Source organism: Seriola dumerili, unplaced genomic scaffold, assembly GCF_002260705.1.
Source record: "Seriola dumerili isolate Sdu_G_001 unplaced genomic scaffold, Sdu_1.0 BDQW01000105.1, whole genome shotgun sequence".
Lineage (NCBI taxonomy): Eukaryota > Metazoa > Chordata > Actinopteri > Carangiformes > Carangidae > Seriola > Seriola dumerili.
In genome coordinates this window covers 1945476-1963254 of record NW_019174360.1, presented here as the reverse complement: position 1 = coordinate 1963254, position 17779 = coordinate 1945476, and the positions used below count along the sequence as shown (strand labels likewise).

General features: G+C 43.3%; 1 protein-coding gene across 1 annotated transcript; it reads right to left on the bottom strand.

The window, feature by feature from the left end:
• Positions 1–494: 494 nt before the first annotated feature.
• LOC111222771 (transmembrane protein 163-like) lies at positions 495–16916 on the bottom strand. The gene is made up of 8 exons (XM_022746611.1): positions 16706–16916; positions 15785–15904; positions 10186–10229; positions 9966–10057; positions 6507–6603; positions 1828–1939; positions 1420–1561; positions 495–564 (listed from the first exon to the last, which is right to left on the bottom strand). The coding sequence occupies exons 1-8, from the start codon at positions 16914–16916 to the stop codon at positions 504–506; spliced, it is 879 nt and encodes a 292-aa protein (XP_022602332.1). The 3' UTR covers positions 495–503.
• Positions 16917–17779: the final 863 nt, after the last annotated feature.

The following is a 17779-nucleotide window of genomic DNA, read 5'->3' as shown; positions in this document are numbered from 1 at the left end:
AACTGAGGTATTGTACATCAACTTGCTGTACGAAGATCTGGAGCTTTTATGGCGTTAGGGGCTCTCGGGGGTCCATACGTCTCCGGTACTCTGCGGTCCTGCTCGTCTCTGTCCTGATTCATCACCTCTGAAGTCAACTACTTTTTAAAATTAGCTGCTCCCTTTCACCCTCATGTTTCAATATGGAGGCATGACGGAACGGACTGGCCCGTTCACTGTTAAAAGACATAAAGATATAATATGTACAGCAAATTGTAAAACACTTAAAAGTTGCTGAGAGTTTCTGTCACCGTCCTCCTGGATCCTCAGGTCCCTGAAGCCTCCACTGGCACCTCCAGGACTGAATGTGATTGTCTGTGGAGTGACCGCGGGGACCGTCGTCCCCGTCCCACTCCTGTCAGTCGGTCAGCCCCCCCCCTCCCACCTTTCCCTCCCTCCATCCATCCCTCCTGAACCCTCCTCCTCCTCCTCCTCCTCCTCCTCCTCTTGTAGCTTGCGGTCCATCACTCAAAACGCTCGTAGTTCCTGGTCTGTCGGACCCGTGGGACCATGTCCAGCAGCAGCCTGCGGAGGAAGACGGGGGGGGGGGGAGCTCTGACTTACTGAGACCCTGCAGGCATTAATTCATTTTAGATTTCAGCTGTTCCTCAAGGCAAAAAAAAAAAAAAAAATCTCAGTTCATCAGCAGTAAAAATTGCAAATTTCAGACGAAAATTAAAAACCTGCTCCTGAGAGGAAACGTTAAGATTCTACTTTTAAATCTATTGTACAACTTTTATTTCTGTCTGGGGAAACATTATCTCCAGCGTAGTTTCGTTAACACATGCCAGACATTTAAATACCACATTCAAATGATGTTAGGTGAATGGTATAAATGATTTTCCTATTATTCCAAACCCAGGGGGTGCGGTAAGAAAATGCTCTGAGCAGACTTCGGACACATGGTGACAGATTATCCGGTTATCCTGTGAGGTTCGTCCGGTTAACACGTGAATCACAACTATCAGCTTTTACTACAACATTCAAAATAAAACACAGAAATGAATGTAACACGCTCAGTGTGTGTATACAGGGTTAGGGTGAGCCTTAGTGTAGTATGTCTGTTTCTTCACAAGGTTATCAGTGTTTTTGTGAATTCAGGGTTAATTTTCTTTGGTAAAATGATAACAGCAATTTATGTATGGGAGTTTTAAGGTGAGCAATATCCAGATTTAGATTAGATGAGATGCTAATGTAAATCTTTATAGTAAACTTACGCAGTTATCAACACAAACAGTTTGTTTTGTATGACAGAATCAAAAGCTTCAACTTCACAACGCTGTTTTTCTATCAATGGAATTGACGACTTTATTAATTACAAATGACGCTGCTGCAGCTGTCCCGTGTCCAACTGCACAATAACCTCCACTAGGAACTTACTTGACTCCATAGGCGAGGATGATGAGGCCTATGAGGACACCTATTGTCCCGTCCAGGTACCACACCTTGGGTTCATGCTTGAACACTTCGGCACTGATGAGGATGGAGAACCCCATGACCCCCCCCACCAGAGAGTTAAATCCTGGAAGGAGAAAACAAACACTTCATGTAATGTAATTTTTTAGAACACAAAGTCAGCTGAGGAAGGTTTTGAAAGCTCAGTGTTGGTATTCAGCCTGCGTCGTGTTTGGGCTTCCTTCACGCACACGCTAAGAGTGATCTGTCGTCACACGGCAGAAATGTAAGCATGAGTGAGTTTGTGCTGTCATACTAATAATAAGCAACAGAGGAAGTCTTATGCAAGCTTATGGTCTTGATCTGGAGGTTTGAGCGTGTGTGCACACCCACCATCAGTGATCAGGGCTCGGCTTGTGAGCACCTTCCCAAGCATGAACTTGATCACAGCCAGGATGATACACACCAAGCCGCTGACGATGGACACGCTGAAGAGGAAGTCGTCCTGAGAGAGACAAAAGAAAAATGGACAGAGATAGTGAGAGTCGTGGTTTTGTTACTTCACCGTCAGGGTTCAAATCGAGGTCCTAACTCAAAGTACATCACGGGTTCATAGACACAACTCTGAGACTCAACAGTTACCGTGTTACAGTAAAACTGAACTGTAGCTTTTATAGTTTCAGTTTGATTTATTAAATAAAATCTCTCTAAACAGATCTAACCAGATAAGAGAAGATAAGATAAGAAGATAAAAAAAATAATATGATTAAAAAGGTAGACAGACACATCTAGGTCACCTTCTATTTTAACTATGAGCTCACAGCAGCTGCAAGTTGTTTAAGGACTTTTTTGCCCTGGGTTTTTACCTCTCAGGCTACATCCAGGCTGCCCTCAAGATATTATAATTTAAGAAATATAATGCAGTATAGAACAATACTCTTAGTGATGCAATGGATATATTTCTATCTTAAGTTTTTATTAATGAAACTAATTTCATCATCATGTTAAGTTTTTGTTTGTATCAGTCAGTTGTGTCAGGACTTTACTCACAGAATCTAGGGGTTATGAAGTGTGACGAACATTTCCTTGCATCCCTTCTGAAACCAAACCTACACCCTTTGTATCAGTTATTACCCCAGCTAATTAAACTGCATGTTCATTGCCATCTACAGATTCTCCATAGTTGCTGACAATACCACAGGGACTTCTCCAGACAGCTGGTCCACACTGCCCGACCACAGCAGGCTCCTCCTCTACAGCTCATTGCGCCTCCATACAACCCCTCTACCTCCTCCTCGATGAGGTTTCTCTGCTCCCTATCATCCATCATATCTCCACATGTCCATTTCACCTCCCTTGTGCATCATTCAGGACAATTAGGCAAATGTTTTCCAACTTCATTGCTTTCTCCTCGGCAATTCTGGGGTTGCATACGCTCTGCCTCTACGGTTTTTAAAGAATTTGAACATTAATGTTGTTGCATCTATTGTGAGTCTGACTGGAAACAGTTCCAGTTAAATCCCTGAAATGAAAATGCACAAAGGCTGGACAGACAAGAGAAGAGAAAAGGAGCTGCAGAGCACTCAGTGCCTCTGCGGCGGCATTAATATTGCACTACGGCCTTGGAGCCATGAAAAGCTAATTTGGCGAACTCGCACACATCAAAGAGGAGATGGAGAGAAAAACCTCAGCGCGCTGCACAGACCTGAGTCAGTGCTGTGACTCAGGTCTGTCAAAATAAAATCTAAAATAATATTGAACACATTCTTCAGCAACAGAGGCGAAGGTTTCATTAGAGTCAACACGGATCTGTTCATAATTTGCCATGGCTTTAACTTGTGCAGTTAGCTGGTTTAAATCATTAACCATTCAGTGAGGAGATATTAACGGATGCTGGAGTGGTCACGTTTGTTCGTTTGTTTGTTTGTTTTTGCAGCAGGTCGTGTACAAACGTTTCCACACGGCCAGTAGAATATAAGTTATAGTCGACGACCAGCCGGGAGTCATGGGAGAGTGGAGTGCGTGGGAAAGCTCACCGGGTCAAATTAAAGATGAGTGAATGTACTTCAGTAAAAAAAAAAAACATATAGTTATACTAACGTTCTTCTATGTGTGTGTGTGTGTGTTTTGATTTACTAAATAAAACCAGGTGAGGAGAGTTGAAAGCTCAATAATCGGATTGGCTGCTGCACATTTCACCTCACACGTAGACGCTTACTCTCACATATCTAGTTATTGTGAAAAGTTCTACTTCCTGGAAGCTCAAATGATAAATGGCACAATGTGACTCTCAGTCTGTTATCATGGGGAATCCCCTCAGTGACCTGCTGATCAAGATTCACAGTGGGTTGGCTGACATTTTGGCCCATGGGAGAGGGAAATGCACACACACACACACACACACACACAGACAAACAAACCCTGCCCAGACTGTGAACACTGTGCTTGACATTTACATTTGACAACCAGATCCCTGTGCAGAATATGAAGATGGTACAAAACTGTTCGGCTTCTCAGTGGCGGAGAGGTTGTGAAGTAAATGAATCATCATCTACAATTACCTGGACGTGAAGGTGTCAGACTGGGGCAGAGGGAGCGAGGGGGGGGATTAATTTTTCGACGGGTTTCTGTTCATTCATAGGTAATAATGGATAAAAGTGAAATTGCGCTGGTGTTATCTGCTGCGAATGTTCAGGTCAAGTGCTACAGAGAGTTGAATGAAATCAAACATAACACCACGGTCAGCAGTCGGTTATCTTAGCTTAGCTTAGCTTAGCTTAGCGTAAAGAGTGGAAGCAGGGGGAAGCAGCTAGCCTAGCTCTGTCAGACGGTGAACAAAAACCCAAACAAACAAAAACAAATCCACCTACTAGCAGCTCTGAGGCGTAGTTTCAACTCGTAACTCATTTTTACATGTTGAATTATGCATGGAACAACATCATCGGTCATTAAGGAGGTGAAGTTTGTCTCGCCTCCTGTTTGATGATCATGTATTTTAAGGGGTTTCCCAGGGTCCTTTGAGTGGCTTTCAGAAGCCCAGGGGTTGTGAGGTTTTTCTCACTGTCGCCCTTCAAATGAAATTAAAGTCTGAAAAACTCTCCTGGGAGTTAAAAGGTTTTCACAAACCAATTGTTGAAATGCCTGTATGAATAGTAAAGCCTCGTTTGGGATGTAAACTGACATTAATTGGGTTTAGAGGATTAGCAGAGCAGGAACAGTCAGGTGTCGAAAACCAAACATCCTCCTCTCTGACTCTCCCCTCCCTCTCTGTCCCACCACTGCATACCTAAGCAGCTGCTTACCTTATTAACATTTCATAGCAAGCAGGAAGCGAGGGAGGCGGTGGGGACACACCTTACTTCCAGCATCGGCCGACTGAGGAGGGATGTGAGGCAAACACAAGCTATATATATATATATTGTATATATCCAACTGTGATGCACCAGAAAGCAGACTGTGTGACAGAGGAGCAGCAGGTCGACTCAGAGCAACACAATCTGTCTGCCTCGCTGATCCCACATTCTGCCTTTGTTTACGCCTTGGTGCTCGCTGCCTGTCAGGCCCGTCTCTTTGCCTCGCTGCAGCCACAGATGAATAGATGGAAAACACGGTCGGGGCCAATAAATCAATAAAGGATCTGAAAACTGATTGAATTTTGAGTCTGAGTGAGTTACAAAAGCGAATCGAAAGCAGGGGAAATGTGCGTTTCTCAACATGGTACAGTCTACCCAGCTATGTAGATGAGTTCAGGTTGAGTCTTGCTTTTAGTTGACACTGCGTGGTCTTAGCCTTGTTGCCGCTGCAGGATGAAGAATGTCATAAATCTCAGGTGTGAAGACTCGGGAGCTTTCACACTCCCTGAAATAGATTCATCACCCGGTTGCTTGGCAATATTCATCTTCCATAGAAACGCGGATCTCAAGGATCTGAGCGTAATGATGAGCAGTTGTGAGTATTAACCTCACTTGACCTTAGTACTTTTCAGGACCAACACACAGAGGAAAGACTGAAAAGCTTGTGGTGAAATTATTCTTCACCAGCTTCAATTGCCTTTCAACAAAAAACATGGATTTTTAGACTCAACATCAGATCAGTCATTCATAGCATACATATAGATGTGCTGAAGCTTCCTTCCTGCAGCTTCATCATGAAGTTAAGTTAAAACCAAATCATCTAGACTTGACTTTTAGATTTCTTTTTGCTTGGAGACTTGGTGCCGAAACTTTCCATCTGCTCAGTAACAGCTCTGCGGGCTCGCAGCCCTCTCCTCCTTATTGCTTGGCTGCAGCCAGGCCCTCCAGTGACCAGCACCATGTGACGGCCAGAGCTGAAAATATGCCGTCTTATCAGATCTACTGCCAGTTCAAAATGGCAAGACGGGGGGTGGGGGGGGGGGAATCAGCAAACGTCACATCTTCAGCTTCATGCGAATAACTGCAATAGCTGTCTGCGTGTAGTTTGTCTTGGATGCTTAAGACGTACACTGAGATTTTGAGGAGATAATTTTAGATACAGGCACCAAGTCAGCAGCTTTTTTTAGGCTCTAAGTGAAATCCCGGTCTCTGGCAGACTGGAGGTATTACAGACGAGCTGGACAAAACGGTCCTTACTATCTGGCCAAGCTTTAAAAAACAGACACAAATGCCAACTGAAAAAATCTGATTATGCCCCAAATTTTGGCTTCAACTCTGCGGCCTGAGGTCAGGGAGATGGACAAAACTGACAAGTGACTGTTCGGCTGACAGCTGACTTAATATTAATGTGTTTAGGGTTTTTTCTTTTTTCCTCCTGAGTGTTAAATGGATAACATAATCTGTCCCATATGGTGGATGCTTTAATCCAAATCTCTTCCATCTCCAATTTGAATCAACGTTTGACCCCTGCACGACAGTCAGAGCCATTTTCTGCTCGCTGACATATACTGTTTAACGTCAGGCAGGGAAATAACATGTGGTAGTTAACTCTCATCTATCCAGTGTTTTATTGTGTAATAAGTACATATCAACTCAAACATGCTCTGTGGTGGCGTCTATTAATGTGGGTTATGGTGTTGGAAGTCAATAAATTCTTACCACTTCAGGTAGCAGCTTGGTGGCCAGGTCGTGGATGGCCTTACCCAGAATGCACAAGGAGGACAGGATGAAAATCACACCCAGGATAATGCAGGCTCTGCAGAGGGAAAGAAAAAGAAGACAACTGCGGTGAGTTCATCAGAATCCACACAATCACAGTGCCACGAAAACAATCTCCCTAAGGCAAAAGTTTGCTCTTCTTCTTTTAGGTTTTCATTCTTCATTCCTCAGACAATTTGAAATTGAACAAATCCTGATGCAACTCTCGACCTCGACACCGAAAACACGGATCAATAGCGAAAAAGTGGTGAAAGCGGTGCACAGCTGCTACCTGCAGGGCTGAAGCCTGGGGTTGTACAGACGTAGTTCAGGAGGTCATGAACAGCAAATTCCCCCGGCACAATCCAAACCACCTCAGGATATTCAAGTAGCTACCAACAAAAACTCTATTAGAAAACCAGTGTTTTATAACAACCAAATAATGTTTTGACATTCCCATCAACATCAACTATTATATATACAATTATAAGTGCTAAGCATCAGTGCGTTAGCGTTGTCATCTGTTGTTACTAGAGCTCCAGAGAGAAGCCTGAGAGAGGAGATGTAAAACTACATTCAGATTTTTGGTTCTTTAATCACAAATATATCTTATTTAAAAGATGGGACATTGTGGGACATTTAAAACCCCTTTTCAGAGGTGATGCGAGTTTAATATTACCTGCCCTGATCAATCACTTTAATTGAGTCCAGAGGAGCATGTATTTGGGTAAAATTTCTCCCCCTCCCCAGTAATAATTACATCAAAAATCAGTGACTGTTTCTCAGGGAACCCTATCCTCTCATTTAAATCCCATCTGGAGCAAAGTCCTTGTATTTTAAAGTGGATATCTGAGGTTTGTTGCCGCGGGAGAAGCTGCTCGTTCTCGTACTGTTTTAACTGTTTTATCAGCTCGGTGGGAAAATGTGATGTTTTGAGTTAAAAATAGATCAAGTCAAAAAGGTTTTCGCCAATCAAAGCCAAACAAAGACGATCAATAAAAGCTCATCGAATGGGCTGTAGTGAGGTCAGCTGAAGGTATTCTCTTATGGGCCTGTACTAATTTACATTTATAGCAAATTGGCCCCAGTGAAACGAAGCTACATACAGATTTATTCGTGGGGCAGCAGATGTCCTTTAAACACCTTTACCCAATTAACAAAGTCTGGAGGGAGGCACCAAACGCCCGGAGCATATGCCCCGGTCATGCATGGCTACCAGAGCGTGTGTGTTCAGGTCTGAAGGCTGCTCTCCAGCCACGCTCTGCATCCTGGGTTATGACCACCGGATGAGGTAACCAAGGCAACACCCAACACGACATTGGGAAGTCCACAGCAGGACACACACACACACACACCGAACTAACAGGCCCCCTGCTGTTTCGTGCACACATGTAAAAATTGCACCACATCTCTGCACTGCTGTTTTCTCCACAACAACAACAACAGCAACAGCAGAAACATCTTTTTTTTGAAGGTTTTCAGCTTCTGTTTAAACACATCCATCATATCACGGGAGGATGACATCACTTTTTAAAAAAAATCAAGCTGCACAGCGGCGTCTCTTTCTAACTCTGCAAACAGTGATGTGAATCAAAGTGTTTTTGTTTTGAAAAGCTCCATGACTCCGTGAAGGGACCGAACTGCCTAATTCGTCTTGTTTTGACATCCCGGGCTTGTTACCTTGGTAACCGGTCTGTACCTGGGCATGATTATTCAGCCACATTTCCTCTATCAAACAGACAAATAAAAAATTAAGAATAATATTGACTCTCTGGTTGTGCATCAGTCGTTTTCTCACTCACAATGGCACAATGCTACAGTTATAGTGTTAGTGTGTGTGTGTGTGTGTGTGTGTGCATGCACATGTGCAGCATGTGTTTAAGTAGACTACATGTCTGCTTGTAAACTTCTGCATCGATCTGTGTGGGTGTTTTAGATGCTTGCAGGATGCAGGTGATTCTCGCTTTTCTGTCCGTCTCAGAACATTTATGCCTAAATATATCCGTGTGTTTAGAGTTATATATTTGTTTCTGTGAGAGAGAGTGTGTGTGTGTGTGTGTGTGTGTGTGTGTGTGTGAGAGACCCAGGAGGAAGCCCGGCCTCTTGGTGAAGCCAATTACTGGCTGAGCAGCTTCCTGAACTTGGTCCAAATTCTCCAATTAGCTGCTGAAGTGACAAAATGAAAACTGCTGTCAAGTGGATCAGTGTTAAGATTTAATACTCAGATGTGCCATGAACGTATCAACAACACAGCTAATGTTGTTTTATGTTTACTCAGATGCAGAAAATGCTGCTAACTGGTGTGTTGTACCGTTTGCAGCATGTCAGATATTTGCACCGACTTTTGAATGAATGTCTCTTTCCGCATGTGTTACTGTCTCGTCTCCGGAGGACGTGATCTCATCTGGCACCTCTGCAGCAATTAGCAGTCGCTCCTCTGAGTCCACGACACGTCTCCACTCCCGAATGTGTGAGTATGAATCTACCAGATGCTCCGACAGTAAGGGCGAAGACGCTGAGAATTTTCATTCATCTGATTCAGTCGGAAACAGATGTTTTATGTTTGGTGCGATTTCAGTGGGTTTTTTTTAGATCAACTAGTTACTGTTGTTTGAGGAATTTCAGTTGTTTCCTCTTGTCTTCATACAATTCAGCAGAAAGTGAAGAGTTACAGTCAGTCTTCTTCTTTTCTTTCTTTCAGTTGCCACCTGACCTCCACACACACACACACACACACACACACATTATTTTCAGCCAGGTAGAGATAAGATGTGAGGCGCTCGTTTGTGATCGGTCCCAGTGGGCCGAGGCTGACAGAGCTGAGGAGACCAGCCGTTTGACACACTCCTTTATAGCACAAAGCAGACACCACACACACACACACACACACACACACACATTAGACACTGTGGACTCACTGAAAAGGGTTTCATCTCTCCTCATCATGTGGCAGGACAGAACAAAGGCTCAAACAAACGCAGGGTGTCTGCTGGTAGTTTACAGATATCATTTTAAGCCTGAACACTGATTTAGAACTACACCAAAAATATAAATAGTCAGTATTAATGGAACAACATTTCATAATAAGCTTCTAAGTTTCTTTTTAAGATCTGCTTGATTTTGTCAAAACTCTCATCGCTTCCTGGTGATGAATCATTTCAAATGCGGTCAGTTTGACAGTTAAATGCAAATGATTTTTCCAGGGAATTACCTGCACAACACTGCAGGTGCCACGATATTTGTGCAGGCCATCATATCATTATCTATTTATATTATCATATTATTATTATCTTACTGGTTTTAATGCTTCAAACTTATGATTTCAAACTTTTTAAGCACTTGTGGACTCCTGAAACTAAAAGTTTACATCTCGATTTTAACGTAGGTCTGAGTGGATCTGGTTTATGTGATTGTACTTACATGTATTCACGGTGCGCGGAGTGAACAGCCGCGGCGTTGCTGTACCGCCACAGTACAATGACAGAGGACAGCACATCCAGCGTGGCATCAAACTACAGAGTGGAAAAACAAACAAACAAACAAACAAAAAAGAAAAAAAGACATTTGACTTTCTCTTCCCTGCAGCACACAGCGTTGGCCACACGGCTTTAGTGAAGTGGAGGCTTTACACGTGACTTACAGCAAATCCGAAAGCTGAAGCGCTGTGACGCATGATGGAAACAGCTGGGGAGAGAACAGAGAGAGAAAGAATGAATGAGACGTGACTTTAGATCAAACAAGTAACAACAGATGCAACATGTTTGTAACATAGTTTGACCAGTTTTCTTCACAACACATCCACAGAAGAAGAAGAAAAATGCCACAGCTCAGAGATTCCTCGTCTTAAATCACCACTTATTCATATTTATGGTCACGGAGATGGATTTTATTCTTTGTTTATATATGAAAGTGAGAATAAATTCTAGAGCCTGTCTCTGGGGGATTATTCTGTATCTGTTACACAAACACACACACACACTCTCTCTACTCAATCATATGCCTTAATGTGCACACAGCAGAAGTGCTATATCCCCATAAGTGGACATGAAAACACCGAGATGACCTGACGGCAGTTTGAAGACACTGACTGGCTCCTCTCCTGTTTCACTGCAGTGATAGCTGATTATCATTTACGTCCAGCGGTGAGTGTTTTGCGAAGGGTTGCTTCTTTTCTATTTCTCAGTAGCTTGTGCAGCAGTGAGAGAGGGGAGTTGTAGGTGTGTTGTTGAAAAACAAACCACCGTGCGCAATCATCCACTCACACCTGCAATGAGGAGAGGAGGAAGAAGAGACAAAGGAGAGAAAGATGCAGAGAGATAAAGGGGAGGAATCCTCTCCTCTCCTCCCAGGTTTATTTTTAGCTTGACTCACTGGGGGCAGCAACTTGCCTCAGCCCTGCATGCAGAAACAGCATCGTGTGGTATCTTTCACAAGGCTTCTCCTTTATTTCTCACTGTCTTTCTGCTGCTGCAAAAAAAACAACTCATTCCTTCCTCATTTTATCCCTCTTCCCCTCCCTGTACCCTGTTTTCTCTCCCCCTCCTTCTTCCTCATCCTCTCTCTTCCTCCCTTTATTATTTCATCTCCATTCAGTTGCTCTCTCTCCGAGCTGACGGCACAATCATCCACTCCCCGGCCATCGCCCTGACCAAAATGAAAAAAAAAGAAAAAGAAAAGGGAGACGAACGCTGGCTTCGCATTCACACATTGAAAATACTTTAGCACACATGAACAAGCCTTGAATACAAATGAGTGTGATAGCAGAGATCTGCAGAGATGCTGCATGGAAACAGTGACAACAACTGATTCTAAAAATGATCCGTCAAAAAACAACTTTTGGTCGGGAAATTTAGCAAAAAGTCAAACACAGTGTCTGATGACCAGCTTCTCTTTGCTCTAGATTCTAGTGTTTTATTTTGAAAATGAAACAACATGAAAACCTGAAGCCGTTATTTTCTTCTGAGATCATTGTGTCATATTAAAAGGTAAAAATAATAAAAGGCGACACTTGGTATTTTCTTGAATCATCATCCCCCTGAGCTTTAGCATGTAGCTCAATTTTTGTTTGTGGTTCACACATTAAGGATTTTAATTAACCCAAATTAAACACACTGTGCATGTGCATTTAAAAAAAAAAAAAAAACGCCTCGTTAACCTGTTCTTTAAACAACCAGGGTGGAGATCCTGTTTGTTCCTCGGGACAGACTTATAATCCAGCAAATAGAAGCTGACAGCTGTTCAAATGAAAGTAAACAACAAGGGAGGGGCTGTGTGGACACCAAAGTGACATGCATCTGCCAGAGTTGACTTAACGAGAGGAAAGCAGCAGCATCCACAACGAGCCGTTGCTCTTTTGTTTGCATGTGAGGGACTAACGTGTTAGCGTTAGCATTAAAAACACAGCAAGATTTTATATATATATATGTATATATATCTAATTGTGATATATAAATGAGAATGAATGCAGATTTAATTTTTCTCTGCAGTTTCCAGTGTGAATTTTACTTTCATGCTATTCCATATTATTTTTTCAGTATTTCAAGATCTAATTTGGGTTTGAACTCCCACAGATCTGCCTCTAATGTCACCCAGAAATGTACATCTGCTGCTCCTCCTCCTCCCCTCCTCCCCTCTTTCCTCCCTTCCTCTCCTCCTAGCTCCTTCATTAAGAGCAGAGAGAGAAGAAGAAGAAATCGTGTACAAATGAATCTGCAGCGGCTCCACGGTCGTCAAAGCCGAGCCCCGCGATGGCTAATTGGCTCCCAGGAAAGCTGGATGGGTGTCAGCAGGGACGGAGCTCCACACACACACACACACACACACACAGATACAGACCCTCACTGTCACATCTGACAAGAGAAGCAGTAGAACAGAAGATAAAACACTGTTCAAGGCCTGCTCGTTTATTGGTGGTTTGTGGAGCTGCATTATGCATGTCAGTGAAACACTTTGCTGTCAAGGTTGTTTTTGATGCTGTTTGTCTCACTGTGCTGCTGTAACCAATGCATACGCCTCGTTATCAAAGCAGCAGCGAGGGGCTCCGTTACATACATTCCCATTCATTCAACTTCAGGTCTTCTCCACTAACTATCACTGTGTATCACTAACTGTCACTGTTATATTTCCGACTTGGTGAGCTCAAGCCAAGTCAAGCTTACCTAAAGGGAGTACAGTGACACCTCCCGTGTGTGGAGGACGTCAGCCATCACTCTAGTCCTCATGTAGCTCTGACAGGGAACAGCAGCAGGTGGCGGTGACTGGACTGACACCCTGCAGCTCCGCATCCGCCGCAGAATAAAATCCCAACGCCAACCAGAACGCCTCTCTCCGCCATTTGGTTTCAGCGCATGAGTCACGATATCCAACCTGAGTCATCTCTACGTCTTGGTTGAGGTATGGCATGCCCCCCCCCCCAAAAAAACGGCGGTGCTCAGAGCCAGACCTTTTGAGACGGCAAGTAGTACGTTCATAGCGGACTTTTCAAAGTTAATCATATTCTCTTTATGTATTTTAGATTCAGAGGGCTTAAGATTCCTCAAGGACATTCTCCTCAAGATTTCTGACAACTTCGTAAAAGGTTCAAAATGCCAATTTATGCTTGATGTAGTGACGCTAACAGGACGCTGAACACTGACTGATCAGTTCCCAAAACACAAATGAGCAGCTCTGCTCTGCTTCTACAAAGATTTCACTGCATATAATGTGGCTTTTTTAAACCTCGCCTCTCCTCCTCTACACGAGCTGGTTCTTTCATGTATTTCCTCCTTTTTATGATGAGTGTAGCTTTATAAATAAAATAAGAGATAATAGCTTTTACTTGGACATCACTGTTGTATAAATCAGCTGTCTTTGTCAGCTTGTTATTGGTAATTACAGTATCTAAAATTGCCACTTTCCTCTTTATAATTCAGGTCCTTAATGATGGACAGTGTTTTTTTTCTTTGACACGATGACTGTTTTGTTTTGGTGTGTCTTACTTCATGTCGTTACCTTACGCAGGAAGCTCAGAGCTGTCAAACATTAAGGAGAGGAGAATGTGATGCTATCATCAGGATTCTCACGCTGCCTTTGCACATTAAATTATTCTTATTTACAGTGGGACTCACTGCCTGTGACGTACTTCACATTCAGCACACATCGGCTTGTTTGCATGGAGCCAGTGACAGTTTTACAGGGTTTAAACAAGAGTTTAAGGAGCGATCGTGCAACTGGTGCAGTGGATTGTTTGCTAATAAATGTTCACTTTCATTACAGTGTCAATCAAACAGGAAGAGCAAAGAGAAGGAGACTCTGCAGTGCAACGATAAGATGATATTGAATCTAATTAAATTATATTAAATGGGTTTGATGTGAATGTCAATATCAGCTGCAGTAATGTAATTTAAACCTTGAGCACTGAGTGAATGTTTTCATCACACATGAAAGAGCACGACACTGGTGTTAGCTAACAGTCAATGTAGCATTTATCCACGCAGAGCTAAATAAAGTAATGTTATCATGCTGTCAACCATCTATGAATATGATCCTAAACACAATGTGGCCGTATTAAAGTCAACACTTTTCTAAAAATCCAGATAGTATCTTACTCTCTGATAGTATCTCTACTATCTGACAAACCCAAAGCGTACTGGAGGCAACATGGATGTTGTTTACCACATTCTTTTCACCACAATGCGAAGCAACTGCGACAGAGCAGTGTTGGACTGGCTCCTCTTAATTTGCAGTGAATAAACCCCTTTCACAAAACGGGACAAAGAAGGAAGCCGTGAGACAGGCCTGTTGTGTCTTGCCGCTCTACCAGCGTTTCCTCATCAGAACAGGAAGTGGGTACAAGGGTCTGAAACAACATGGAGTCTGATTTCCAAAACAAAACATCACCGTCCTTCAGCTTCTTTGCTCCAACAACCTGCGGGGTCACTTCGCTAATTCTGACGCAAGTAAAAGCAACCAATCGAACACATCCTCAAACACAGCTCCGATTAATTATTGAACAACTGCAATGAAACAATTAAGGGTAATGACGCCGACCCGGTGCGACTGCAAGTCAGATCACTGTTTACTGGAATCACTGCGGCTACATCGGCCTCATTCATCTCGTCCTCTGCTCGTTTGTGCAGCTGATTTGCAAGCAGCGCCATGTTTCATTTATGAGTAAGAGCAAGCAAGATGTGACTAGCGAGGGGTCCAACTGCAGGACTACAGAGATGTGAAAATATCTAATGAAGAAAGAGAGAAATCGGTCTGTTTACAGACGCGGAAGGTCTTCTTTTTTAATCTGACTAATGAGGTATTATACTTAAAAACATTTTAAAAAAATCAAAGTCATGAAGAAGAAGAAGATGTTATTGTACTTCCTGTCTAGTCTTCAGCAATGTGCACATCTGCAAACCAATGTTGAGGTGATAAACTACACCGCAGCAGCTCTTTACTTCTGCATCTGTCAAGTACTGATCTGCATTTACTGCAGAGGAGGAAGAAGAAGCATCAGTTATAACTGATTTATAACATCATCGTCATTTCAAACACCACTTGTTAAATTTTACTCTATGTCCTTCTCTAAAGTTCTGCAAATGTTGAAAACATTCTGCACGGTTTTCTAAAATAGAAAAAAATCTGAATTAGATCTACAACGTGACTCACTTCTGTCCCCAAATTAGACTCAAAGAGAGAAACTTCTGACATGCAGATGAATTAAAAAGGAATAAAGTAATATTCTCTGCTCTTCTCAATCTATAACCTCAGAACGAGTCATCGTATTCATGCAGATGGGGGGGTCACACGAGCTTGTTCTGCCTCTGAAATAAATAAACCTTCAGTAACTGCAGCGGGAGTCAAGGTCCAGTTCACACTCGACAGCTCCAAAGTATTTAAGCTTTGTTAACTGAGAGAAATTATCATTTAAAGTGGAAGCGGTGGGAGGGGAAAGGTTCAGGAGGGAAAGAAGCAGGATCTCTGCATGACGTGTGGGCTGTCAGTTAGCATGCTGGAGTCTGTTATTGCATCGACTGCTTGTCCTTCGTGTTGTCGTTCATTTTGAATAGCGCTGTTTAATCAAGCTGTTGGGTGTCGCACTGATCAACAGGGTGTCACGGCATTTCACAAACCTGTCCTTCAACTGAAGGACCAGGCAGCAGGCATCAGCATCTGTTCATTTCTTGAACGGACGCAGCAGAAATGTAAAAGCAACACTTATTCTGTGAGATTCATGAAAGAGAGAGAGTCGTGGAGGTGTTACTCACTGAAAGCAGCGATGGCGAGGACAATGGTGACCAGTATGGACACCCAGGACACCCACAGAGCTTTCTTGCGGTAACTCTGGGCTTCGTGAGGCTTCAGGCGCATGCTGCTCTCCAGAAGACCTGCAGACACCACCAACAATAAATGAATGACTATTATTATTAACTTTTACAATCAGGCTTATTTGTCCATTTGGTTTAAACGACCACATCGTATTTACTGCGATTATGTTTCTATATATCCTGGTGACTGTGGATGTTTGAGCCCATTCACTCCATAGTAACAAATACAGCCATTTTCTCAAAGCACGCTGCAGTGTTTCAGAAGTGAATTGAGTTTCCACTGTTTTTCCCTTGTATGCCATCGGATCTGCAGCAGCTTGAATGTGCTGGACTTATCCATTAAAATGAACGTGCGCTATGATTTTGGTCAGAGTTACAGGCGTTTGTTGTGTTGTGAGGGCACATTGCTCTGTGCCATATTCAGGATGTGGAACACCTGCTGTTCAAATGGTTGCCTGTGGCTTTCACTCTTTCCCAAAGGCAATCCACTAATTTATTCCCTAAATCTGGAACCACAGCACAGTAGTTCAGGCAACATATGTTGAACAGAATGCAAATATGTCTACTCTGTAGTCCTTGTCTACTCAGCCTTGTAAATAATATATCATAATGACATGAAAGCATCAGTCATTAGTTATATCGCCTCTCAGTCTGGATCATCTGGAGGTGGATTATAAGAAAAAGAAGAGCAACATTTTTCAGTAGAGTTGAATGGACACAAGTGGAAACAGTTTTCTACTTAATGTAGCTACAGTAAAATATGCATCTGGTTGTCTCCGTGTCTTTACGCACAGTGTGCGTCCTGGCCACCGCGGGGCATCTGGTGAATACTAAACTTTGAACCTATTTCACACCGCCTACCTCGGTCGTCTATGCTGTCTGTTATCTTCATCTCCTGGTCCATCTTGAAACCCTCTCCCTGACTTTCGGGGTTGGGCTGCTGCTGCTGCTGCTGCTGCTGTTGCTGTTGCTGGGAGTCCGCCTGCTCGCACTGCCCGTTCACCGCCGTGGGGTCCACAACTACAGCCGGGTACGGGACGGCGGTGGGGTCTGGCTGTGTGGAGTCCGTCATCTTCTCGGCAGGTTGCGGTTTCAATGAGGCACTCTAAGAATGTCACACCTGGGCGAGGAGTGCAGGCTTTCAGCTGGGGAGAGACCCGGAGACGGAGCGGGAGGGAGGGAGGTTGCTTGCAGGGCTGCAGGTCCAGTTGCGCCAAATTACACACTGTAAGGTGAAATGATACCGGAAATGAGGAGACATGGACACCAAAACAAAAAAACATTTTAAACATCTAATGTCTTTGACTTTAATGTCTTCAATTCGACTATCATTAAGTTATTTTAGAGTCAAAATAGCTATTATTACCTTCCTTTATGGCATTTGAAATCCGTCCACGACGGGTCTAAATATTTCCTCCACCGAAAAACGTTTTAAAGTATTTATTTTTGTTCTCAGGGAGGAAACTGGCTCTTTATTCTGAACATAGTAACCGGAACTGGTATCTACGTTATCACTAACCTGACAGAATATGTTGCGCAAAGACTGGACAAGCGGAAAGAAGAAAATATTCTCAACAGGCTCCAATTCGCGATGTCGTGAAACAGCCACACCTGGTCTCTAATTGCTACCCGCGGCGGAGTTCACAAGACCTCTGCACGCGCTAGAGCAGGAGAAAGCCGCTGCGCCTCGCGCTCCGCGAGGAAAAAAAACCCAAAAAAAAACATCTGTCCCATGTGGATTGAGCGAGCCGGCGGACGTGCAGACAGACGGGACCCTGTTGCTCATCTGTCACGTAGAGAAAATATCGTTTTTTTTTTTGTTTGTCCTCGTGAGCACCAATTTATTTGTGACGTAATTTGTTAATTTACTTCTGATAATTGTTATTTTCATCCTCTGACGCCAAATCACTGATGATGATTGACGCGAGAAGGGAC